The sequence below is a fragment of the Grammomys surdaster genome, unplaced genomic scaffold, assembly GCF_004785775.1.
Source record: "Grammomys surdaster isolate TR1022 unplaced genomic scaffold, NIH_TR_1.0 363, whole genome shotgun sequence".
In the NCBI taxonomy this organism is placed as follows: domain Eukaryota; kingdom Metazoa; phylum Chordata; class Mammalia; order Rodentia; family Muridae; genus Grammomys; species Grammomys surdaster.
Window position 1 is genome coordinate 8,307,358 of NW_021604782.1, and position 27,956 is coordinate 8,335,313.

Genomic DNA, 27,956 nt, shown 5'->3' on the forward strand with positions numbered 1-27,956 from the left:
AGAGAGAGAGAGAGAGAGAGAGAGAGAGAGAGAGAGAGAGAGAGAGAGAAACAGATATGCAGATATGCCTGGGACTATCACAGGTACTCAGGAGTTAAACAAAACCCAAAAAAACAATAGTGACATTTTTTTTTTCTGGAAAAGATAAAAAGTAGAATTTTAAGGTGAAAAAAAGAAGTTGAATACCAGGCCACTTAAACCAAAGCTAGAGACTGGTGGCCCTGTCAGGCTTGTGTGACTGACATATTTATGTCTGGATGCCAACACAAAGCTTCTGCTACAGTAGCTCTGGGCAGAGACTCAATACCCTTTAACAAGCATCCCAGGTGCTCAGATGCAGGTGTCCTTAGATCACACTTGACGAAACCTTGACGTAATACAGGCCATCATGGAATGAACCAAAAGTCGCCACGAAGGTTCAATGGACTACTCAACATCACTCCCCAGCAGACAGAGAGCCTGGAGCTAGACTAGTTAGCGCCTCTCACACTACGGCATATTTCTCACACTGCGTGCCAAACATTTTTAAAATTTTGGGTCACTGCCCTATAGACTGTAAGCTATATATGAACAGCTGTGAAAGCATCCATCTTTAACACATGGACAGCATTTCCTATAAAAAGATCATCCTTCCTGACCATCACATATGATCATTAAGAAAGTATTTCCTATGTTTGGCTGATAAAGGGACTGAATTTCAAAGAGATTAAGATTCTTGTTCAAAATTACACTTGATAGTTTTTTTTTTACATGATGACACAAAGTTGGGTGGGTAAGGAAGGGGGTAACTCTGGGAGGTGTGCAGAGTGAATGTAATAAAAATACATTGCAGGAAATTGTCAACTAAAATAAAAGGGGAGGGGTTCTTGCTCAGAACTTTACCCATGTATGGCAAAATAGGACTCAGTGAGTTCCAGTGATTAGTGAGCCCTTCATGTTGGCCATCATCACCAATGTGTTTTTAGAAACTCTCCTAAGACTAAAAATAAAACATAAAATTGCATAGGGAAAAAAATCAAAATAAAGCTGAAATTGACCAAATGTCACACAATTTAATATAATATATATCAAAAAATTAAGTAAAAATAAAAATTCATAATGGTAAATGATTTAGTTGTAAAAATTTATATCAAAGTGAATAAAAGTTTTAAAAATAGTCTTCATATAACTTATTCAAAAAGATTTAACACCAAAATTTTCCTCAGTTATATCAGAAAAGGTGGCAAACTGAAAATATTCTAAGAGTGTCTATGTGTTAAACTATTTGAAAAGATAGAAGCCAACTTACAAAACACAGTGCAGAAAATAACCTTAACAAAATTCAATTACACTTGGGTTAGCTTTCAAATATTCACACTTATGAAGATAGGAAAAAAAACCTGTAATCAGCATCTAATTAAAACAATGAGCCAAATTATTACACAACTGGCTAAGCAATACAGAACATAACTACATACATGACACATGCATACATGACCACACCAGAGTCACGAGTCAATGGTTGCCAAGGGACAGTACTGTCACTCTGTAACAGCAGCCACACAGTTTCGCAGTGTGCTGCTGACTGAGCAAAGCATACACATGGAAAAATATTGTCTGCCCATTCCCAGCTTCAGTATGTATCGCTTCATGTGCAGACATGTCAGTGACAGAGTTCTGGCTTCAGAAGTGGTAAAATCCAGACTGAATTAAATAAAATACTAGAAAATTCCAGGACAGAACGCCATTGGTCTTAGCACAGTACCACATCTGTACAACAGTCTACAGCACCGTCAATGAATGACAGCATCTTCTGCTTCGTTGCCTCATCTTAAGTAGCCATGCACAGCCATTAGTGTTGTAAATACTATGGGACCGATGCATCGGGACTTAGAAAGTGTTTTTAATGAAGGTAATCTCTCCCCTTTAGTAAACACTAAATGAGCTAAAGATGGGGCTTTCTCTCCACGACTATTTGATTATTCAATCACTATGCACACACACACACACACACACACACATACACACATTCATGCACACACATACATACACAATAAACAAATACACCACACACATATACATGCACAAACATACTTGTGCACATACACTCTATACATACTGCACACACACATTATACATGTACATACACAACAAATACATACATCACACATACATCGCATACACATACATATGCACATATGCTCTATACATACTGCCCACACACACATCACACATACATATACAACAAACACATATGCCACACACACCCACATATACCACACACCTATACCATACACACACACACACACACACACACACTCTTTGCAGGATGTCTATGGCTTTTCCCATTTTTGTTCAAAACCCAATGACTACAGTGTGCATTTCCTTTGGAACTAGGCCAGCGCACAAAAGGTCCAGGCTGCACACCACAGGCTCAGCAAGGTCAGCTGGGCAAATCTCTTCACTACAAAATGGTGACTCATTGGCTACAGCAAAATGTTTTGTTCCTGAGTCTCTTCTGTGGGTCCTTTAAGGCTAAGCTCCTTTACACCTAATTTTACTTTCCTAAAGAGGGAAAAAAATAACTCTGGTAAATGAATTCACACTTGCCACATAAAGAGAAGCTTTCTGGAGCACAGAAATGCCCATTTAGAATGAACTCATGGAAACCCTACTTAAAATGCAGTGCTCCTTATGTCAACAAAAGTCTACTTAGGCAGGATAAATAGGTGAAGCCATGAATTTCCAGCCTCCTGATGCCAAATTAAATCCCACTTCTTCAAAAGACCCTGTTATTGCTGCGTCACCCTGTGAGAACTTCATATTTGCTTTGGATCACTCGGATATGTCCTCTATTGATGAAGGAGATGTGCCAGGGTTTAAGTAAAGCTGTGACCACATTCAGTCTAGACTCTATCATCTTCAAGCAAATACATGAATAAAAAGCTTCTCAGAGGCACAGGCTGTAGTTTAGACCACAAAGAAAAACTACCAAAGTTATAATAAACACAAGAAAACAAATTTACTAGCCTGGCATGGCAGCTCTCAAGCTGAAACAGGACTGTCATGAGTTCAAGGCCAACCTGTACTACCTGATGAATTCCAAACCACCCTGAATTGTGGCATAAGACCCTATCTCAAAAGGGTAAAAAAATAAGTTTTGCTTATGTGAAAACCAAATTTAATTTAAAGTTTCTTTACCTATGGTAGGACAAAGAATATATAAAAGAGGAAAAGAATTTCACTGTGACTCGCAAGTGTGCAAAATTATTTGTTTACCAGCAGGTATATGCATAATTTCAGAGAAACAATCATAAGGATCTTTAATTGGAAAAAATCATTGATTTATTTCCAGACAACCTCAAATAAAAATGAGAAATGGTAAATAAGTATATTTGTTATTTTCCTGTGGCTATGATAGAATGCCATGACCAAATCAACTTATGGAAGAGTTTATTTTGGCTTATAGATGTAGACGAAGAGTCCCTAACGGCAGTTGCAGCAAGAAGCTGAGAGCTCATGTCTTCAACAAAAACTCAAAGCAGAGATCAAACTGGATGTATCTCTGTTTCTATATCTGGTGAGGGTATGAAATCTGAAAGCCCGCCCCCAGTGATTGGTCTCCAGTAAGTTTGCACCATTTCCCCAGTCAGCACTACCAACTCAGGGCCAAGCGTTTAATACCTGACTCTATGGGGGTATATTTCTCACTGAAATTACCACAGTAAGTGAACCACTTTCTAGGGTTATCTCTAGGATAATATGGAACAATATGGAACACAACGTAGAAAATATACTCAATAGAATAAGTTGCCATCTAAAATGTGTTATCTCCTATGCATGTCAAGATTGCTATATAAAATACCCAATGCAATTCCACTAAGTTGGATATCCAATTGAATTTAAACAAATGGATTTAAACAAATAGAAAATGCTGTCTAATATAAGAGCTATGTACTATATTAACAATATTCAAACAAGGACAAATTGTACATAAGATGGTGATCCTGCAAAATTACACTGCTTCATAATGATAGTCATAGCTGTTTTAATTTGTGTGCATACATGTTATGTTTACATAATGATGAAACTGCCTAAAAGCAGACTTCTCAGAACATATCCCATCGTTAAACCACATGCTTGCGTAAGTACACCGCATGCAATCAGTTTTAATTACTAAATTTGAGAATCCTTGTATATGAGTATGTTTATGCATGCATGTGTGTATGCTTACATGTCCCAGGTTCATAACATATTTAGCCTATCTGTAACAGAAAAGCAGAAATGATGTTCAGTTTCCAAAGATCTTGTATAAACCTCTGAGAATAGGATTATGTGCCTCTAGATATAACAGCTGTTGTGAAATCTTCTTGCTGTAATAATAACAAGGAAAACCAATGACTGACATTCTGAAATCCCCCAGTCCCACATAGCCCTAACAGCTTGTGGGGTACCACAGTAAACTATGTTTTCATTATGCTTCACAAGTGGGTGTTGAGTTTTCAGAGTAATGACCTTCCAGGTTGTAAAACATGTACACATTACTATAGAGCCCTTCCTATTTCCCATAGGATATTAATTTGCATGTGTAAAAAATCAACCCAGGGGCTAGAGAGATGGCTCAGCAGTTACGAACACTTCCTACTTTTGCAGAAGACCCAGGTTCACCTACTAGAACCAGGTGGCTGCTAGATACCAGCCCAACACTAGTTTCAGCTGGTCCAGTACCCTTTCCTGGCTTCCATGAGCATCAAGCATGAGCACAATATGAACAAATACATAAAGGTGCACTCTCATATGCATAAAATCAAAAATTAAAAATATTTTAAAATGAAAGCTATCTCATTCCTTCTAGAGTAGTAACCATTCAAAATCTACCTACTTCATAACTATTTGATGATTCTAATCTACTTAGAACCTAATATGTATCATATACAGATAGAATATATTAGTGCAAAATATGTCAAGATACTTAGTATCTAAGATAGATGATAGGTAGATAGATAGATAGATAGATAGATAGATAGATAGATAGATAGATAACACTTTACACCAGTGTAAAATATAGGTAACATGAGAATAAAAAATATTGTTTGACCACTATGGAAGATTCCACTTACATCTCCAGGAATTTATATGGAGATTTATAGCCCCACAAAGATTATTGTCATATAAAAATGATATAATAATTATATTTTAGAGGAAATGACTTATTTTTTATTAAACTCAATATATAAAGAATATATATCAAAAATATTTTTTTCACCTGGATGTTACTTAGTAAGCCTATATGCATCATACAAAATAAAATTCCAACTCTATGTGTAGCTTGAAGCCTTTCGAGACATTGCCCAGATGCACTGTGACATTCCTACAGTCCTTGCACACATTACCACATTATAGTGTTCTGTTTGCTATATTATTATTGTATTTACTAAAGTGAGAGTCCTTGAGAGCAAGGTCCTATTTTCATTGGCTTTTGCACTCCTGATTCTTTTTTGAGGGGATTGGGGGTGCAGCGAACATTTATTGATGGTATTTCAGAGAGTAGGGAGGGCTCCCTAGGCCCCTCCTGTTGTTATCGGGGTCCTGGAAGGAGATTGTGAGGGAGATGCTCAGTGTTGCATTCCTGATTCTTAACAGAGGCCTAGAAGACCTTCAGTTTGTGTGTAAAAATAAAATACTACTAACAATTTGGCCCTAGGTCTTAGCCTAATAAATACCCTTGACAGGCAGTCTATGGAGCTGCTTTATTAAACCACTTCCTGACAAATGTTCCTTGAGTAGACAATGAAATCACACCGAGGCTGCAGAGCTACATTCCTATATTAATGAGGCAATCAATGCAAATCCCCATGGGTAGGTTTTATTTTATCATCCAATAGATAGGTAGGGTTTCAGAGTCTGAGGCCTCATTCACATGCCAGCATACTGGAAGGCAGCAATAGGAAGTAGAAGGGCTTCATCCTTCCTAGGTGAATAGTGATGGAAGCCACATTAAAGGTCCAATAAGTGGTCACAATGTGAAATTGGGAGCAGCTGGGGGCAGCCCAAGGTTTCATGATCTGCTTTGAATGAGAAACATCTCCCATTGTGTTGACATTTGGAAACTTGGTCCCCAGTTGGAGGACTGTTTGGGGAAGTCTAAGTGGTGCAGCCTTCTAGAAGAAGTAAGTCACTGGGGGTAGGCTTTAGTGAAAAGCCCTGCCTTCTCCCAGGTGCTTTCTCCATTTGTGCTTGGGGTTGAGATGTGCGCTTTGAGCTTCCTGCTCCTGCGCCATCATGACTGTCACTAGCTGCTGTGCCTCTGCTCTGCCATGACAGGACTCTTACTCCTCAGTCACTGTAAGTCCCAAAAAATCATTCTTCTGTAAGTTGTCTTTGGTCATAGTGTTTTATACAGCACCAGAAAAGTAAGTCATATATTGTCTGACAGTTTTTCCATAAACTCTAGAGACATGGTCTTTTACCACCTATCAAACAGAAAAAGAAAGTAGTTCTGAGTTCTGGGCTACTAACTGCAGATTAATAATTGTAGATCTACTATAAAAGACAATGATTTTCAAATAGATATTATCTCAGTGGTCTGTTTCACTCAACCCCATTTAAATTCACCTGTGTGGAGTGAAGCAGCTCAAAACTGCCATCTCCTATGCATGGACACTAAACATGTAAAGCCAAGCAACGCAATGGCAAAAAAAAAAAAAAAAAATGTATCTCAAGAAAAGACATTCAAAATGAAATGTACAACCTGCTATCAGACTGAGCTGCTAAAAGACAATGTACTTTTATACTGTGTCAGAAAAGTGAAATACCACCCTACTGTGCAAGAGTGCGTTTGGTGGCTGAGTAGCTGTGAGTGTGTCTGACAAAGATGGAGGGGCAGGTGCTTGTGTGGCTGAGACTTGCTAGTTGGGAACTCCATTCTTTCCTTGTAAATGTTCTTTGTGAGAGGTTGAACAATGTATTTACATATAGGAATCTATTCATATAATCCTAAATCAGAAACAGGCTAAGGGAAGTTTAAGGCATTTTTCTCAAGAATCCAACTATCTCATCTCACTCCAAATATATGCTTATAGTCCCTGGGCAAGTCCAATTCCCACCTTAGTCAAAATCACCACAGTAAAGACATCTTTGTATCTTTTATTCAACATAAGGACAAATGGCCTTAGCATTCAGTGTCTATGTGGCATCTCAGGCCTGAATCACTCCTAACTTGCCTAAAATAAGAACGAGCTCCATGTAGGATCCTCTGTCCACACCTCAAAGAGAACTCTCTTGGACTCATGTGGTCTGGGGGTTTTGTTTCTGTTTGAATTTTTCTTTGGAATAAAAATATTTGAATGGAAACAGGTAACAAGGAGTACACAGTGTTGCTGTTTAAAAGGTGTTTTCTCTTTTGACATGAGCCAGGGGCTTGGGGCTGAGGCAGCACAGCAAGATATCTTCAGGGTGTCTCCCCCAGCCACCACGCACAGGGCCAAGCCAACCCAGGAACTGGCCAAACAATCAAGACCCTCATGAATGTTTCCTAAGACTCTTCTTCAAAGAGGCCTTCACAGGGATGCCACTGGGACCTAAGGACACTTGAGGTAGCTCTAATTCCCTTCCACAGAAAGAGGATTTGTAGCTCCGTCACCTGTGGTCAGAGAAGAAGAGACTCTGTGTCTACTATTCCCTTCTCTGACCAGCAGGGCCAACTGGGAAGTCCTTCCCTGCCACCCAGGTCTCCACAGGAAAATGAAATGCCAAAGTGTTCTTTTCAGAGACGATTCTCAATAAAGGCACCACAGACTTTAATAGTCAACAGAGCATCTTAATATGAATTACTGAAGAAGTGGGCACTGTGTGGAGAGAGAACAGTCTGTGCTTTTGATCTGATCCGATTTCTAAGTTTTCCACTAGAAACATCTTAGAGGTTGGTCAGCTTATCCTTAAAGTTTTATTCATAAAGTAAATAATAGACTAGATAGTCTTGAAAATCCAATTGGCCAACTTATCCTACAGGCAAAGGTAGAGAGCCATTAATTAGCACAGAGAGAATGTAATTTGCCCAGCATCACCCAGATAGTCAATGTCAAAATGAGGATCTGAGGATCTGAGTCAACCAATCTAATGAATAAAAGAGAGAAAACACACGCGCACACACACACACACAGAGAGAGAGAGAGAGAGAGAGAGAGAGAGAGACAGACCGACAGACAGACAGAATCTACTCAATAATTATTTCTTCCGGGAGTCCTGCCCTCCCTTCACTCAAGGTCTTTGCCCCTATCCCATCCAACACAGAACTTGCTTAGCCTCCTCCAACAGAGGATCTGCAAAGGATTATCCTGATTGTCTGCTTATCCCTTAGCATAGTATTAGCACTCATCAAGTTCACTAAATTAAACCAAAAGGGTCAAGAGTCAGCCCCCTGTGTTGGATGTGCAGGGTCTCCATGCCTACAGCTGAATTCCCTGTTGCCACTTACAAAGAGAAAGGCTTCCACAGATTACTTGCCATATATTAACTGAGGAACTTCAATATAAAATCAGGGGAAGAAAATGAAATTTTCCCTAATAGTTGGCCCAAACAACACTCAAAAGTGGTGATGAGTGTTGGCTCTGGCACAAAATCCATGGATAGTAATGAGTAATTTATCCTTACTGGTGACCACTGGCCATTGAAATGGCTCAAACTAGGGGAAAGTGTATCTTCCTTTGCCAAGAGAGGATCCTCTGAGCTTGTTTTACTTGATATGCCTCTCAGGGGTCAGATGTCAATGCCACCACACCTTCCCCAGGATTCCTTTCCTTTCTGAATTCCAGTTCTCCTCATTGTTGATTGTCCTCAGTAGAAGTACCACCACAAATAACAAAGCGGGAAAGGAAAGGACTCATATCCAAAGACAGCCTGTGGTCAAATAAGGAAGGACGCCTCCACTGCCTGAGTCACTCAGGGAGCTGGCTCAAGGAATTCTTGGTAAGATGTCAAGCAGATGGAACCGAGCTGGAGAGAGGCTCTGTAGCTTCACACTGGGACAAGGAACAGAGAGTCAACTACATCTTGAACAAAACACTCCCCTCGATGAGAAGCAGCTGGTTTGTGGATGATGCAATACTAAACTCTGGGAAAAGATGGAAGGTATGTGAATCCTGGGGGTCATTAAAAGCAGGAAAAAGAAAAGGAACACATCTTCAAGGGTTTCTGTGAGCCTAGAAACAAGGCAAAGGTAGGGTTAGGCAGTATCAAGGAAGGGTCTTAAATTAACACAAGCCCACTGGCCTGTAAACTCTCCTAGTAGACACAGGTTGGTTTTATTCTTGAGAAATAGCTTGACACAGAAGTAAAAAACTTATAGACCATGGAACCCAAGTCATGAGTTGTATTGAATTCTAGCTTCTACATGGACTACCTGTGTGACCTTGGACCACCCACCTAGGGTTTCTAGACTTCTTTTTTCACAATCTGGAAATCAAAGATAACAAACCAATCATCTTACTCATGTTCTGTAGGGTTGTTATTTCTAAATACAAACCTCTAAGGTAGTTTGAGCACTGTGTATGCACATAATGCTGTACACATTTGAAATACTTACAAGTGAGTACCTGCACTCTCACGCTTCACAATCAACGCTGCAATTATAAAACTCCAAGATGCCTTTTCTTGATTTTTTTTTTAAAGTTGAATGCCTAGGAACTCAGTTTTTGACCAACAAATGCTTGCTTGAACGTGAACACTGAGTAGGTCTAAATGTCATAAACCATTCTCACACAGAAAAACAAAATCTTTTCCACACAAGTGATAAGTCATAGCCAGCCCAGAATAAATCAAAATACAATGGATTTGTTATTAACTGGACACTCACAGTAGTCAATCATTTTCTAAGTTGTTCATAATCTAATTAGAGGTCTTGGACAATTAGCCAGTTGTGGTGAGACATGCCTTCAATTTAAACACTCAGGGGAATGAAGCAGAAGAATCATGAATTCAAGGCTTTCCTGGGATACCTGGTGAGACCCTAATCTCAATTTTTTTTTAAAAAAAAATGGCTTTTTTTTTAAACATACAGAACATGGTATAAGTATGGGCAAATGTCTCCCATATAGCTGACTAAAGTGATACCACACTGAATTCACTCCAGTCTCTGCTCTTCCATCTTGAAGACTCAGGAAGTTGCTTTTGCCACCACATTCATTCATTCATCTATCCATTCAATGGCTAGTTGTTGACTGAGTACCTGCTTTGAGCCAGACAGCCTATGAATGACTACATAGAGAAAAGAGACATCAAAGCGTTCAGTGACCTCTGGCCTTCACCAGGTTCAAAATCTTCATAGATCATTGTTTTCAAATACCAAAAAACATCTTGTACACAAGCCAAAGTCAGAGATAAAAACAAAATCAAGATTATCAATTGATTAATTTATGAAATGAGCTTCAGGCCAATGACAGCTCTCATTGTCATGAGATGAACTCATGTTTTCCAAATAACCAGACCTTCCTAGGAATAGATCCACTTCTAGCAGGAAAGTGAATGGCACAAGGAACATTAGGCATCAGTGTGACAAAGACTTGACTGTTCTGGGTTGTGAATTTCCTATTCTGAGCTTTCTACCGTTCCCCCATGGATATCCTACCCACTCCCTCACGCTCGCTTCCTTTCTCAAAACTAGTTGTTATCCATTTATTGAACTCTATTCCCTAAATTAGAATCATATTCCCATCTTGCCTTACCCAGTTTCTTTATGCATCATCCTGACTGGAGTTTTCCATGTTCTAAAACTTTCTTTTTGTGGCCACAGAATTAGTATTTACTCTGGAGCAAGGTAACTGCATTTGATCTTTATGGAGGGTGATAGTTTAAGCCCGTTATATACATATTTGAAATTTGTGTGATGGATAGTCGTAGTCTTGCTTGTGCCAGGGGGAAAAACTACCCAATGAGACACAGATGTTAACTTTACATGAATCATTAGGTATAGTGCATGATATGGATATATTAAAGAGTATGCAAAGGCTAAGATTGAAGCAAGAACTTGGTGAGTTCATAGGCCAAATTCTGTAATCATTTACTGCTCCATGAACTAAATGGTACCTGACATTAAAGTGGAAGACACACACACAAAACACACATATATGTCCATCAGTTCTTAAATGGCCAGCAAACAAATGTCTGAGTCAATACGGAAGCAAAATGTCTTGGTTATACATGTCATCTCAACCACAGATTGTATCCACGGCAAATTGAGATGTGTTTTTCTCAATTCAGGCAAAGCTGTCTGATAGCACAGAGATGCGTGAAAGACTTTGTTGGTAATTAATCAAGGAGGAAGTGTTCTTGTACTCATCAGGCTTTGGATGACATTAGACATCTCATGTTGGAGGTGATAGTGTCCCCAGTGAGGATGTTTCCTGAGTGTTCAGTTAGTAAGACAGGGATTCGAGTAGGCTGTTGAATCTAAGGCCTAAATCTCATTCTTACAGTCTACAGGTCACAATCTGTGCAGCCACGGAGGATCACCATGATGCATCTGCCTTTACCCAAGAGAATGGGATGAAGGCTCTACCAGGGATGCTAAGCTACTTGAGAGAAATTAAGGCTCGATCTGCTTTCAGGAACTAACATGTGCAAAAATCATAGTTTCAGAGATGTTTCACAATCCCAGGTTATTTACCCCATGGGGCTTTCCAGAGAACAAAGATAATTACAGGACTTTTACACTCGACATCCACAGAAAAGATGAAATAAAGTTTGTTTGTCTGTGTTGCTAGGGAATCTAATTTGGGTTCTTATACTTGCTAGAGAAACAGGCTACCTCTCTACACCAAATGTGCCAGGAGTGGGTTATATCTAATTAGATTGTTGGTCAAAGAGGTCCTAGAGACCAGCTCAGTCTATCACCAAGGCTACTGATTGCGCTCCACAAACTGATAGTAAGTCCCTATTGATGAAGGAAGTATCTACACACGTCCCTGAACAGGAAGAAATTGAGTTGGAGCCTACCTAGGGCCTTCACCCCTACTGACTAGTGATCATGGTATTGAAACATACTCTGCACACTACCAGAGGAGAAAAGTAAATACCAACCCTGCAACAAGCCTTCAATCTACAATAGTGACCTGCCTGCAAAACATGCTGGTACAAAAGTTGTAGGTGAAACCAACCATTATTTGGTTGACTTTAAGGGTCATTTCATGACATGGAACCTTTGTCCAACACAGTTCTTATTTCTTATGGCCAAGAACCCTAGACTAAATAGGCCATGGACCAGTGGAAAACCAAATGCTACTGTTCTTCTAAAGGAGTGCAGCAATAGAATGATTCCTAATGACATTCTGCTCTACTCCTAGATCAGTGACTTGCTCAACCACCGTGAGAGAAGCTTCTTCCTGCAGTAGATGGGAACAAATAGAGAGATCCACAACTGGACAATGTACAGAGAATACGAGGCCTTGAAACACTCAATCCTAAATGGGATGTCTCTATTAAATCCCGCCGTAGGCTCAGGGAACTTTACAGACGAGAAGGTAGAAAGATTGTAAGGGCCAGTGGGGATGGACAACACCAAGGAAACAAGGCCTTCTAGTCACAGCATGCACATATGAACTCATGGAGGTTGTGGCAGCATGCAGAGCCTGCAGGGGTCTAAGCCGGATGAGATCCCAGTGCTGAGAGGAGAAATGGGCACAAGTACCGCCCCTTTTCCACAAGCTATCTCCAATGGACAACTGCTGTCAACAGAAAAAAAAAATTTTTTTTCCAACAGAGTTTCACTAAGTATACAAACAACACTTAAGGGCAGGCCGCTGCCCAGAAGTAAATGGCCAACACAAAACAAAATCAATGATACTTTTGGAGGGCTTTTGTCTCATAACTCTTTATCTGGATTTTGTTTTTTTGTTGGTGGTGGTGGTGGTGAGCTTTTTTGTTTATTCATTTTGTTTTTAATTTACAGGTCTTTTGCTTATACATTATGGTTTCCACTTTGTTTTTATGAGATCTCTCTCTGTGTCTCTCTCTGTCTCTCTGTCTCTGTCTGTCTCTGTCTGTCTCTGTCTCTCTCTCTCTCTCTCTCTCTCTCTCTCTCTCTCTCTGTGTGTGTGTGTGTGTGTGTGTGTGTGTGTGTGTGTGTGTGTATCATGCATCTGTATGCATTTCTAATGCTTTTTCTTGGATTTTTGTTCTTTTGCTTTTGTTTCCTATTCTGCTTTTGGTTTTTAGTGACCTGTTTATTTTCTAATGGGAGAGTGAAAGGAAGGGTGTGAATTTATGTGGGTGGGGAGGTGGAGAGGATCTGGGAGGAATCAGGGGAGGGGAAAACATCACCAGAATATATTGTATGAAAAACTAGATTTTCAATGAGAAAAGAAAAGAAAAATCAATCTACCATACAACTGTATCTCGGGCAACTAAAAAAGTTATGGTTTGTTTTCTTATGGGGGTCTTGTGGTGATATTGTTTTGTTTATGTATGTGTGCTTTAAGATTAATAAATGTTATCAAGCAGTAACCTAAATACAGTCTATAAAAAATATGTGATTCAATTAGGTAATTATTTAAACAAATTCCTACCAAGTGAACTTTTTAGGTACTCTATATGCCAAAAGAATGCTCTCTAAATGTTCCTTAGGTGGGTATGTCTCCAGGTGCCATCCCAGTGCCTAGAACTACAGGTTTTCTTTAATTATTTTCTGAGTATGTAAATATATGTGTGTATGAATATATATGTATATTCATACTAATCACTACTATGAATTTTTTAATCTAGGAAAAGTAATACTTTAAACTTAAAGGTAAAAATTATTCAAGTTTAAAACTGGGTATGGTAATTTATACCTATCATTCAGCAGCCGGGAGGCTGAAGCAGGAGGCAGGAGGCCACAAGTTAAGACCAGGTTGGGCTGTATATACTGAGCTCAGGATTAGCCTCTCTCAAAAAAATACTGGGAGGAAGAGAAATTGTTTTCTTCATGGATGACTCCCTAGTTGGTTAAACACTACTAAGTGGTCAGCCTTGGAAGGACATATGCATAACACTAAAGGGGCTGAGCAGTTTATATTAGTATATTTAGTCATAGATAGAAAGATAGCTTAGATAAATAGACAGACAAATGATAGATAGATAGATAGATAGATAGATAGATAGATAGATAATAGTGGAGGTATGTGGGACAGATTGCATGGAGGAAATGAAAGAGATAAATGATACAATTACATTTTAATTTCAAAAATCAACAAAAAGATTATTTGAGATTATAGAAAGAACAAAATTATAATCTTTATCTTGAATTATGAATTAATGTCTATTACTATGAAGAGAAAATTAATTTTCCAAAACTAATTTTTATAAAGACTACTGTTATAGATGTTTATTACATTTACTTGTCTACAATTTGATATAGCTTCTGCTACCAACAGACCTGGGCTGTTCTCTGCCTTGGTCAAAGAACTTTCTTTTTACAGTGGCCAGCAGTCAATGGAAAGATGAAGAACTGGTCACCACGTTGAGAATAAGAGACTGTGTCTTCATCCCTAAGCAGGCCATCTATCTCCACCACCAAGGCTAAGGGACCATCCCAGAACAGGAGTCAGACAGAGCATAAGAGCCAGTGGGTGGAGAATGATGCTGTGGAATGCTGCCTCCAGGATATGACAGGGCTATCTGAATCACAATCTCACAGCAAACATGGTCACTTGCACAAGATCATCACAAGACCATCCCAGCAGAGACAGGTCTTCAGGGCACACTCCATTCTCAGGAGCTGTTGTTCATGGATCGTTGCCAGGGTAGGGAGAATCATTGTTTGTGGAAGATGTGAACACTGGTAGTTTTCCCCTGTCCCACATCCATGCACACAGGGCTTAATGGGTTGTCAATAAGTAGACAAAGAACAGCAAAATCAAAAAAAATAAAAAATAAAAAAAAGAAGTTGAGATGGGGGCATGTTAGGAAGATGGAGAGAGAACTGAAAGGGAAAGTGTGGGTACATGTGATCATATTTCATTGTATACATGTATCAAATTCTCAAAAAATAAAATTAAAAATAACTACAGCATGGACACTTGGACTAATGAATAACTGTGTAGGAAAGCATACAGGATGTTCTTATCATATAAAACACTCTCTATTGGAATATCTGTGAAACAAAGTCCACAGGGTGAGAGTCTTACATGCAGACTGTAATACAACCCTTAAAAAAAGCTAAATAAAACCAAGTAATCTAAGGCTTTTGTTTGTTTGGGGTTTGGTGGTATAGGGTCTTGAATGTTTTGGTATTCTAAGTTCTAGAAGGAAAACTCTTCAATATCTTTCACTTCATCATTCTTACACAACAGCACAGAGACCTACCAGTATTTAGCATGTTCTATAGCTGTAGGAAGAATGGTAAGCTGACATTGTCATAGACATTTAAAATGAAATTTTCCTGTTGGCTCATAATTCTGCATAGACACCTGGTGAATTTTCAGATTCTTGTTTACCACAATTATAAATAAGTATGGCTATTTGACAGCATTGGGAAGCTATAATGAAGGCAACAATCGATACACAACTCACCGAGCACAATGACCACAGTCTTCAGAAGGCTCATCATGGTGTCCCGATTCCTCCTGGGTCCAGAACTATGCCGGGACATTCTCATAGTCCTCTGGCGAACATAGCCAAAGATGTGAGCATAGAGAACCACCATGACCACAAAGGTCACCAGATTGAAAATGGCCCAGAAGACTAAGTAGGAGTCACTGTAGAGGGGTGCCATGTTGGAACAATGATCAATATCACAGATGCAGTTCCAGCCCACACTGGGTATGGCACCCATCACAATGGCCATGGTCCAGATGACCACAATCACTACCACCACGCGCCGGTTACTCATTCGTGTATGGAGCTGCATGCGGAACACTGTGATGTGCCTCTCGATGGCAATAGCCAGCAGGTTGGCCACAGAAGCTGTCAGGCTGGTGTCAATGAGGCCCTGCCGGAGGAGCCACGTGCTTACAGTCAGTCTACGGGTATTAGGTCCTGTGTTGAACATCAGGTAGAAGTAGGCCAATCCAGCGAAGAAGTCTGCAGCAGCCAGGTTAGCCATCAAGTAATAAATAGGGAAATGGAAGCGGCGATTGACGTAGATTGCCACCATGACCAGTAGATTGGCCAACATGATGAACACGCAGACAGTGATGCCTAGTCCCATCACCAGCTTGCTCACTGTGTTCCATTCTGTGGCTAGATATTTCCCACTCCGGTTATAAAAGAAGGCAATAGATTCGTTGTAGAAGCACTGTTGTTCGTTCATGGCTGTGAACTGAGAAAGAGGATGAATGAATAGAAGAAACCACAGATCCAAATTTAAAGATGGGCAGGCAACACAAGACTCCTATAACATTGTAAATTAAATTAAAATAAAATATAAAATAAAAGCAAAGAATTAAAAAAAAAAATCTGACCCAGAATAACATCCAAAATCCACACTGGTCACTTAGGACTCTAGATTAGAGACGATGAGACGAATAAGTAAAAGGTCTCTGTTTGGTGGTCTGTGTCATTGAAGTCTACAAGAAAAACCACATGACACATTAAAAAAAAAAACTTCCTTAAAATACCCAATGCAGTCAAAAATCTTTCAGAACTTTGCTATTGGAGCATTTATCCTATTGAAATCTACTCTGCCCTGTTATTTAGTAAACAAGGTAGTTTCTGGATGTTATCATTGGCCAATTAATCTGTTCTCACCACACACTGTGTTTTTGACCCGTGGCAGACATTTTGCAACCCAAGCTTGCAAAAGGACCATCAGGCCCAACATTTCAAAGGTCACATTATGCATCAAAGATTCTTTAGCCGAAGCCGGCATGTACTGTTCAACATTCCTGTGGTTAGCACAACCCACCCCCCAGGACTCTTCATCCCCAGAATAGCATCCATCTACCCATCTGTGCCTCTTGAGAACTTTCTTCCCCCTTGGAAGGCTTCATGTAAGCAGTTGATACCTGACACTGCTCCACAAGAAGTAAAATATAATTAGCTCAGAGTACACGCATGTCTTCCAGTGTTGGGTGACACCGCTTTACACTGTGTTCACTTATTTTTTTTCTTTTTATCAGAAACAGTTGGAATATATTTTCATACTATTTACACTTACACATCAGTCCAGAAAGGATCGAGGTGTTTTAAAATACAATACAGGCAGTCAATGAATGGTAAAGCAAAGCTAGAAAATAAAAGATAATGAAGAATACAACGGGGGATCACATACCAAGTAGAAAAAGAAAAAAATAATCTCTCTTCTTGAGACCTTCAGTTCATTGGAGACTTTGAGAATTAGAAACCATTCCCTGAAGACCCATCATGTTCTTCTTCTTCTCCTCTTGTTGTGATTCTTAAATCACTAAGCAAACACGATAGTTTAGGTACTTTGGTTTGTGTGTGTGTGTATGTGGATTAGGGATAGGACCTAGGGCTTTTTATCTGGAATTACAGGCCTGCACAACCAAGCCCTCCTGAATCAAATTTTTCATTAATGGTCTACAAGATAGCCATAGGTTGTATATAAATGTTTACTAAACACTAAGTAACTTATTAAACAGCATAAGGAAATGCCTGAATGATTAGTCTTTTAGCTTATGAAGACTTCTACAGATTCTCCCCTACATTAAGCGTTACTGCCACACTTCTGGCAGTGGGCACACTGTGTTGTATGATTATCCCTTCCTCTCCTCATTAAGGAGATCGTACTCCAGGAAGAGTGAGGACCTGGTGCTACATCTCTAGACATCTAGTGTCTTCCTCACTGGCGATCAGAGAACTTGGCCTGTAGTGTTTCTTTCCACCCCAAGTCTTCCCTTATTCTAAGTAATTAATTGACTTCTCTTCCCTTTCATTTCCTTGACCTCAACTCTAATGACCTATTCCATTACATCACAGTTGCCCACGCCCATGGTCACACCCAGAAGACTTTTTCAGCTGCCCAGAACTTCCTGCTTTTGGAAATACTTGAGACATTCTAATCACTCATTGTAATTTCTCAGTTTTCAGTTTTTCTCATGTGACGTCTAGTATATCTGTCTTTTGAGGATATATCAATTTTCTTGACCCTCCTATTTTTCCCCCCACTGGAATATCCTCCTCATTTTCCACTCTCCTTCATCCACCTCAGATTCCATAGAGACTGACTTAGTCCCTTTATTGTGAGCACAGGAACAAAGTCTCTTCTCAAAGACATTAAGGTGACAGACACGTACACCTGAACCCAGAATTTTCTGATCACATTAACAATAGCTACTATATTATTTCTGTTATTGCTATGAGGGCTTATTTTTGTCTCTCTGTTTGAGGATCTGGTCTACTCTACTGGGGAGTACTGCCATCAAAGTGTGAAGCTCCTGGTCAACTGAACACACCCAGGAAGCAGGGATGAAGAATGCAGTGCCCTACTGGCTTTTTCCAATGTGTTCACTCCAGGACTCCAGCCTACTGAATGTTGCCCACCACAGTTAGGGCAGCCTTCCCACCTTATCACTCTATCTACAAATTCCCTCCCAGAGAAGTGCAGAATGGGGGTAGGGAGCTAAACATTTCTCAGGCACAAAAGGATTATGAATATAACATTTTTAAGAAGCCAGAATCTAAGATCATCACTTTGCTTCAAATCTCTTAACAAAATTATTTCTGAAAAATCCCTTCAGCCCACTGAGGTCACTTAGTCAGAGGTCCCGTGGATTAAGTATGGATGTCTTTGGAAGTCAATAACACAATAAAAACAGAACACAATAAAAAAATAATAATTTCAGAATTTAAAACAAAATAAAGTATAAAATTTCTAGAGAACAGAAATGCCAAAGAGGTCAGACATCCACTCAGCATCTGATGAGAGGGTCAGAGATAACAAGAAGGAAATGGTGGCACAGACTAAAACAAACTCCTAGTCATTCTGCAGATTCTAGAAGGACTGAGGTGGAGCTAGAGAGGCAGAGTCCCGCTCACCCATGGAAAAGGGATTCCTTAATAAGACACATGCATTACCGATTTATGTTTATATATATTACAAAACAACGCTAAAACAAAATGTTCCGCCAGGCAGTGGTGGAACACGCCTTTAATCCCAGCACTTGGGAGGCAGAGGCAGGCGGATTTCTGAGTTCGAGACCAGCCTGGTCTAGAGAGTGAGTTCCAGGACAGCCAGGACTATACAGAGAAACCCTGTCTCGAAAAACAACAACAATAATAATAATAATAATAATAATAATTTTATGGTTGGGGGTTGGTACAACATGAGGAACTATATTAAAGGGTTGCACACAGCATTAGGAAGGTTGAGAAGCACTGCTTTAGGACAAAACTCAAGGTATAAGAAATCCTACTGTATAGAGAAAACCTAAAGGAGCCTTGAACTCCATAGCCATAGACAGCCTCACAGGAAAGCTCCTCACAGGCTTGTATATTTAGCTACTTGGTCTTCAGCTGGCAATGCTATTTTCGAGAGTCACAGAATCTTTTAGACATGAAACTTAGCTGGTTCACATAGGGGTGGGGCTCACATAGGGTGGGGCCAGAAGTTGAAGGCCAGATCAGCTGTAAACTCACTAATTCTCTATGTGACTACCACCTCACCTTCTGCCAGCTTGTCTTTCTGGCCATGACAGACTGTGACCTGTGACCTGAGAGCTAGAATAAACCTTCCTCCCTTAAATTGTTTCTGTTAGGAATTCTACCATAATGACAAGAAAAATAATAAATATACATATGGGATGGAGGGGGAGAGGGGCCTCACTCACAAGCACACACACACACACACACACACACACACACACACACACACGCCAAAATCACTGGTGGGTGTTGGTGGTACACACCTTTAACCCCAGCACTAGGGAGGCAGAGGCAGGCAGATCTCTGAGTTCAAGGCTAGCCTGATCTATATAGTGAGTCCCAGGACAGCCAAAGCTACACCGTGAAACACACTATCTCGAAAAACCAAAAGAAAAAAACAAAAACAAAAACACTGGGGCAAGCATAAAATTTATAAGACATAACTGTTTTCACATGGTCAAAAACTTAAATATAAAAGTTACACTTAGTACAATTTAACAATTCCAGTATAAATCTATCATTGGACCAAAAAGACCTTAGGATGGGGATATGGAAATGTTCCTTTTCTCTTATTATTCAGGAAAGAATCATGTAAGGGAAAGAAAAGGAGAAGGAAGAGGAGGGGAGGAGGAGGAGGAGGAGGAGGAAGAAGAAATCAAAACATATTAAACCTACTATTTAAATTGTAACAATCTGTAAAAATTACTCAACTGTGTTGAGGCAAACACAGTCTATTTGGGTAATTACTAAGATCACTTTCCAGGAAGACATGAGAGCGCTTGGTCTCCAGCTAGTCGTATGGAAGAAGAAAGCAAACAAGGCAAAGACTGAAATTTCCCCAGTGAATCCATGTAAGATCACTTTTAAGTGATTTCTTTGTTACTTTGAGAAAAATAAACCAATATTTACTGGTAAAACATAGGTACAAAACAAATACATACTCAAGACCAAGTTCAGTAAATATTTGTAAATGAATGATATCATGCTAACTCTAAATCACTAAAACTAGAAATCCTTGTGGAGTAAGAAGCTATCAGATGTTGCCCTGGATAGGGAATAAATATGCAGATCAGATAAAATTATTTTTAAATGACGTATCCCTCTCAGTGGCAGAAAGTCTGCATTCATGACCTTTCTCCTGCCCTGGTCACTGCATCTCGGATGTATGCTGTGGGACCTCAGTGGCTATTCCTCAAAGCAGATGCTCTTCTTGGAAATGTCCTTACCCTATCTGTGGTCTTCGAAGTCACAACAACCTGCCAAGCCTGAGCTCTAAAGGGGGTGGTTATGGAGTTGTCTGAGATCTCTCTGTCCTCCACTAACTCATCTCTGCCTTCTCAGGCAATCATGGAACGTCAGTCATGGATACAGCTTAACACTATGCCCTCAAAAGACATCCCAATGATACACCTGAGCGCCTGCTGGAGCCACTCCCTATCCATTTGACTTGCTTTTTAATCTCCCATAAGGTAATTACACATTCATTAGCAAAGAGGAAAAACAAACACCTGGTATGAAACACACTACTAATTAGACCTGTGTGGTTTAGTGAGAAATCTGATAAGAGTGTAAATAATATACTCCACTGGTATGCTTTAAGGGAATTTTAATCTACGCTGGGTAAAGCATGAACAATATGATACAAATGAAGTCAACTTGCTTTCCACTTCTGTGTATGCATACGTACGCATATAAATCTGTGTGTCCCTGTATTCATGCACGTGTGTGCATTTGCATGTGTGTGTGCTTGTGTGTGTGTGTGTGTGTGTGTGTGTGTGTGTGTGTGTGTGTGGAGATCAACCCTCAGGTACTGTGTTGTAGGAGATACCCACCTTGGCTTTTGAGACAGGATCTTTCACTGGCCTGGATTCAGCCAAATATGCTAGGCTGGCTGGCCAGTGAGCTCCAAGGAGCCACCTGCCTCCTTCTCAGGATCTTATGGTTCCATCTCTACTAAAGCAGTAGAATGTTTGAGGCTTTGTGCCTTCTTGAAGCACATGTTGGCCTGGTTCTAATGCCCAGCACCTAACATGGTGTTTAGTAGGGTAGGCAACGGCTCCAAGTCCCAGTTCTCTCATTTTAAATAGGGTCATAATAGAGCTCTATGACTTACTTATTTCTAGTTATTAAATCTAAAATAATCAAACAGTTTACATACCTCTCCCAATAAGGATAGAAAAGAAGCAGTATGGGATTTATTCAAATGTTATTAAGTTTATTCTTGAGAAAATAATGCTCACCCTTCTAAGAACTTCAAATTAAAAACAAGAAAAATAGGATGATTTCTCATGAGAATTAGAGATTACAAAATAATACTGATACAAATGAAAAGATAGCTTAACCTAGATTCCCGAGGACGCTGAAGACTATGCAATAATTAAATGTCTTAAAAGTTTACCTAAAATAAAATAGTGCATCAAGTGGTTCCCCTTATAAAGCAACAGTACAGGATAATAAGATGTTCACATGTGCGTAAGAAATCTATGGAGAATAGCAAATCACCAGTCAGTGAGCCTACTCTTCATCTCACGAGGGCCCCTGTCTACCAGGCACATCATCACACTGGAGGACTTCCAGAGAATTCTGGGTTGAGCCTAAGAGGAGGAATGATAAGACCCACTAAAAATACTGGAGACATGCAGGAGTAAATATAGTAAGCATCCTTCAGATGCTTCTCTGAGCCAGTCAAGAACTGCAAACCAAGGTTAATGGCGCAGCAGACCACCATAGTCATTGGCGACAAGGCTTTAAATGCTGCTGAGAAGCAGAAACGGCTTCTGTCCTTGTCTGAGGCAGTGAATTTGACCTAAAACCATTAATGGTGCTAGAAATCTTAACAATGTTAGTAAAATAATGGATTGGAAAAAAGTATCAGTTCACACACAGTGCCGGTAACAGGAAGGGTGGCTTCACATTGGGAAAATCAATGATAGGAATAAGGAATTGCCCAGACAGGAATGAAATCCCAGTAGTCCGAAGCCAGAAGCAGAATATGGAAGTTCAAGGTTAGCACCAAAATGCATGAACAGACACTGGAATGGGCCAGAGAGGCGAAAACACACACATGGCAACTTGACAGGGCAGCAGGGATTTATCTATCAACTGAGACAATGCTATAACTGTTCATTCATTTAAAAATATTACCTATGTCATACACTGAAATTCATTCAGGCTAAATAAACCAACATCATACACAGAACACCATTTGGGGTAATATATTGATGTATATATGTATATGTATGTGTATGCATATATACTATATGTATTATATAGATTTTATTATGTTATATTTATATATTGCTATGTATACATTAATCTGAAAATGTAGATGAAAATTTTTTAAAAGTATATTTATAACTTATAGATAGTGGGAAGATTTTTTTCCCGAATGAGAGCAAAACACTGACCAAATTTAATTAATCAAAAAATTAAGAACTCAGTACTCTAAAAGACTTTATAATGAATGGAAAAACGAAACAGAAACAAAAAAAAAAACAAAAAACAACAACAACAAAAACCTTGTAGGAAGTTTAGCAATTTACATATAAAAGATTCTCTTTACATCAAGGAGTAAAGATTTCTTACCAATCAAAAAGGAGAAAAATTGAACAATCCAACAGAGAAAAAATAGGCAAAAATATGGACAGGCACTCCCCAGGAGAGAAAACCATGACAGCCAATAGCCACATGCAAATTCTCCTCCCAGGGCACCGGAGAAGGCTGAGCATAATGTATAGGAAGGTCCAGTTGATTTCCATCCCAGCAAAAATTAGCAAGTTTCAAAATCACAGCCTGGTGAGGGCAGCCATACGATGCTGGAGAAAACTCAGTACAGCAGCTTTGAAAAATGGTTTCATGAAACTGACTCAAATTCACTATTCAGACACTGAGTTCTAGGGGGAAATATCACAGGTGTGCCTAAGGAGATGCAATATTGTATCATTAAAATACAGAAGTAACATAAACACTGAATCACCAGAGAAAGAATAAATTACAACACAACAAAGAAAGTATACAAAGAAGAAGTTAAATAAACCAAGTCACATACACCACCATTCTTACACTAACATTTACAGAAATTGACTATAACTATTCCTACTTTCCTTACATAAATGTATGCCCTCAAATACATGCAAAGAGAATAATGAACATCAATTTCTGATCTGGACAGAGAAATTAACATTGCTGGGAAAGGACAAAGAACTTCAATAACCTTGCTGGTAAACATTCGCCACTTTATTTATTAAAACACCAAAGACTGAGAAATTGCATCAAAATGTTAACATTTTTACAAAGTAAAGTAATGGATACATTCCTGAGCATTTCACCATTGTTGAACATAACTCATCTAAAAAAAAAAAAAAAAGAAGAAGAAGAATTCATTCTAAGCCATTAGAAGAAAGAGGTAGAGATGGGGACATCTTGACGCAGGCTGTAAAGAGCTTAGCACAGAAGCGTGAGGACCAGCAACTATGTTGCTGAGTGCACCTATGCAGGGGAGTCAGAAACTGGAAGAACCCTGGGGTTGTTGGCCAGCTACTCTACCTGAATTACAGGGACCCCTCGATTTACTTAGCAAGAGAGACCCTGTCTCAAAAAATAAATGACTGACAATTGAAGACACCTGGCATGAACCTCTGACCTCCAGCAGCACACTACACACACACAGACACACACACAGACACACACACACAAAGAGAAGAGAGGATAATTTCTTTATCCAAAAACTGTAGAGCAAAAGGTCGCTTGTGGAGGCGGAGATGGGATTAACTATTCAATTCTAGCTAGGCTGCGCAACTCCACATGCAGACCAGGCTAGCCTCCAGCCTCACAGGGAAATTCACCTGCTTCTGCCCTCCTGAGTCCTGAGATTAAAGGCATAAGTCACCATGCTCAACCTGAAGTCACCTTGTTTGAAGACTGACTATCAGTTCCTCATTTCTGTGGCATCTGTTCTGCTGAGACTTAAATCAAAACCATCAGGGAATGAACCTCCATGGACCACAGACAATCTCAGAACTGCAGTCATCACTAAACGGATAGGCCAAAACTCGGAACTATGTATTCCATGTGCGTTAAGCTTTCTACATCACGTTGTACGTACGGGTTAGTGTCAGAGCACATTTAGCAACTTGTTCCATTTCGGTTTTGAAACATGGCAGTAAATGGTTATTTCGTCTAGTTTTCCTGTCTTCTACTGCTTCTCTTGTTGTTCCCTCATGTAAAACTGCTCTGTGAAATTGCTTTTGCTATGACCGGACTAAGAATTATAATAAAATTTTCAACAAAAAGCAGATTTTCTTATTCTACCTATCAAGAGCGAGTTTTAATAACTTTAAGGGAAAACTTGGACAGAAAGTACTTATAAGAATTCTGGGGGGCTGGAGAGATGGCTCAGTGGTTAAGAGCACTGACTGCACTTCCAGAGGTCCTGAGTTCAAATCCCAGCAACCACATGGTGGCTCACAACCATCTGTAATGAGATCTGATGCCCTCTTCTGGTGTGTCTGAAGACAGCTACAGTGTATTCATATATAATAAATAAATAAATCTTTTAAAAAAAAAAAAAAAAGAATTCTGTGCCGGGTGGTGGTGGCGCACGCCTTTAATCCCAGCACTTGGGAGGCAGAGGCAGGCGGATTTCTGAGTTCGAGGCCAGCCTGGTCTACAGAGTGAGTTCCAGGACAGCCAGGGCTACACAGAGAAACCCTGTCTCAAAAAACAAAAAAAACAAACAAACAAACAAGAATTCTGGGGCTGGTGAGATGGCTCAGCACACAGAAGCATCTTTGACCTAATCTGACTACCTGAGTTCAGTCCCCAGGGTCCTACCTGGATGGGGATGACAGACTCTAGCAAGTTGTTCTCTGACCTCCATGTATGTGCCATGACATTTGCATAAATGAGTGCTCACATGTGCGCATGCACACACACACACACACACACACACACACACACACACACACCATAAGCGCACAAAGTAAATAAACAGTTTTTTTCAGTTGTTTTTGAGCCATGACTTTTTTTTTCAGTCGTTTTTGAGACAAGGTCTCACTGTGTGTCCCTGGCTGACCAGAAACTCTTTATGCAAACCCATTGGGCTAGCTGTGAGATCTGCCTGTCTCTGCTTACTGAGTGCTGGGACTAAAGGCATGTGCCCCCTTGGGGCAAAGATGTAATATATTTTTTAAAAGAAAAATATTGATTAGGCCAAATGTTTTGGCTTATATACCCCAGCACACAAAAAATGAGGTAAGTAAATTATCACAAGTTCAAGGTTATGTTGGGCTGAGGTGTGAAACTCTGTCTTATAAAAATAATCACTTCAGCTGGGCGGTGGTGGTGCACGCCTTTAATCCCAGCACTGGGGAGGCAGAGGCAGGCGGATTTCTGAGTTCAAGGCCAGCCTGGTCTACAGAGAAAGTTCCAGGACAGCCAGGGCTACACAGAGAAACCCTGTCTCGAAAAACAAAACAAAACAAAACAAAAAATCATTTCAAATTCTACTTAAATGTGTACTGTCTGGTGAGCCTGCTGACTGTAATCCTGATGTCAGTGGCACTCCCTGACTGCTTTATCTTCTTCTCCACTGCCAGAGGGTTGAATTCCCACACACACAGGCTCCGTGGTGCCCTGGGGCTCCAAGCTCCTCATGAAAGTGTGATGTCAGCAATTGAGTCCCTCCATTTGGACGTGTCCCACAGGGGTGGGATCGCCTGACCATATCATCTCTGCACACCCTAGCGTGCCCCTCCAATTTAGCCCTGAACTACAACCTGTGCCACTGATCCAAGGAGCTGCAATTCTCTTGTGCCCACCCCTCTATTATTTTTTCTGGGTTACTGATTGCCTTACCAATCATAGTTAAGGTAAGTAAAGTCCTGGAGCAAAGTGTGCAGTGTTGGGGCTCATGCGTGAATCCAATGTACGATCTCCAATCTGGGCCTGAACCTAGACTCCAAAACCTCCCTTTGTTGGCTGATACAGACTCTTCTAGTGGTCAGTGTTTGGAAATCACCCTCTGGACACTCTGACTGTGAAGTCATGCATCCTGCTGGCCATCAACAACCATACACCCATCCTTTTATCCGCCAGATCTCATATCTCTGCTTGAATGCATATCTCAGGTTGAATGTATCTTTGAAACTTGCTTCACGGCCAATCTCAGCTTCAGAAAAGAATCTGTACCACAGCCCTATCTCCTGCTAAGGAGCACGTAGAAGAAACACACCTTTGCATTCTCCACAGACTTCAGCCTGCCTAAAACAGTGATTTACAACCTGAGGAAGTTTAACCTCAGGGCAGTGCTTAAGTGACACTCTGAAACTGCAGTGTGGCAGGGTCATCACCCAGCAAATGCAGGCTGATTTCTTTAATGACAGTCTTGCTGCAGCAACTTTCAGAGCTCAAAAGGCAGCAACCCCTGGAGCCTATGATTATGGTTAAAAATAGGACATTGTACCACTTTGACATATATGCTGACTCTGCAACAAAAAATCCAAGGATCCGGAGAACCTAGGAGTGTAAAATGGACACACACCATGATGGGTGGGAAAAAAAAAGCCACATGCCCTTTAAGGATAAAGAGGCAGCCTCATTAACCATTACAGACTGAACCAATTAAAAGGGCATATTAGAAAGATAAATAAACAGATGCCACGGGTATCTTTTGTGGCTTACCCTAGGCCCTCCACCAGCACCCATGCAATTCTCTGTTAGGGGAGAAACATTGAAAATGTACTCTCAGATTCCAAAATGAGATATCTTCTCAAACTTTCTGAGTTTATAAACATAGAAGGGAGCATAAATGAATTTAAATAGCAAAATAAGAAAAAATTCAACTTCTAATCGAAACAGGAATCAAGATGGAGTAAGTCAGACATCTCAGTGTTTACCTCCACATGCACTTATTCCTGGCAGTCCATGGGAGCTTTCCATAGAGTGTTTATCTAACTTGGCTTTCCTCTGATGGGTCTTCTGGCAGAAGACAAGCGCACATCACATACACAAACCATATGCGGTAACCACTTTCTCCCTGCACTCTCTCCACCACTGCGGGGGAAATGGTGAGAGCTAACATCTGCCTGGTATCTATTAAAGATGCCACGAAGCACTTAGCTTCCCATTCATACTCTCAAGCATGGTGCACATTGTTTTAATTCTACATAATAAAGAATAAAGCTGAAAGACAACTGTGTACTGAAAGCCCTCTTAGCCATGATATACAATACCTTAGACTTGCAAAATCTATATGGACCTAAGCCCATGCATGCACTCTGTCTCTTTCTCAGTGCCGTGTATGTAAAGCTAGACCACACTGAACCTTCATTGTGTGGCAAAGGGAACATCACACTGCAATTCATGGTTCATACTATAACAGTATGTCATGCAACTATTAATCG

At 40.1% G+C, this 27,956-nt stretch overlaps 1 protein-coding gene across 10 annotated transcripts in view; it reads right to left on the reverse strand.

Annotated features, from left to right (window-relative positions):
- The window catches only part of Lpar1 (lysophosphatidic acid receptor 1), a 161,986-nt gene that overhangs the window by 31,541 nt on the left and 102,489 nt on the right, over positions 1-27,956 (reverse strand). For all 10 annotated transcript variants that reach the window (XM_028779930.1, XM_028779922.1, XM_028779929.1 and 7 more), the window contains one exon: positions 15,523-16,270. In XM_028779930.1, the coding sequence (XP_028635763.1) occupies positions 15,523-16,270 (748 nt within the window). The remainder of the gene's footprint in view (positions 1-15,522; positions 16,271-27,956) is intronic.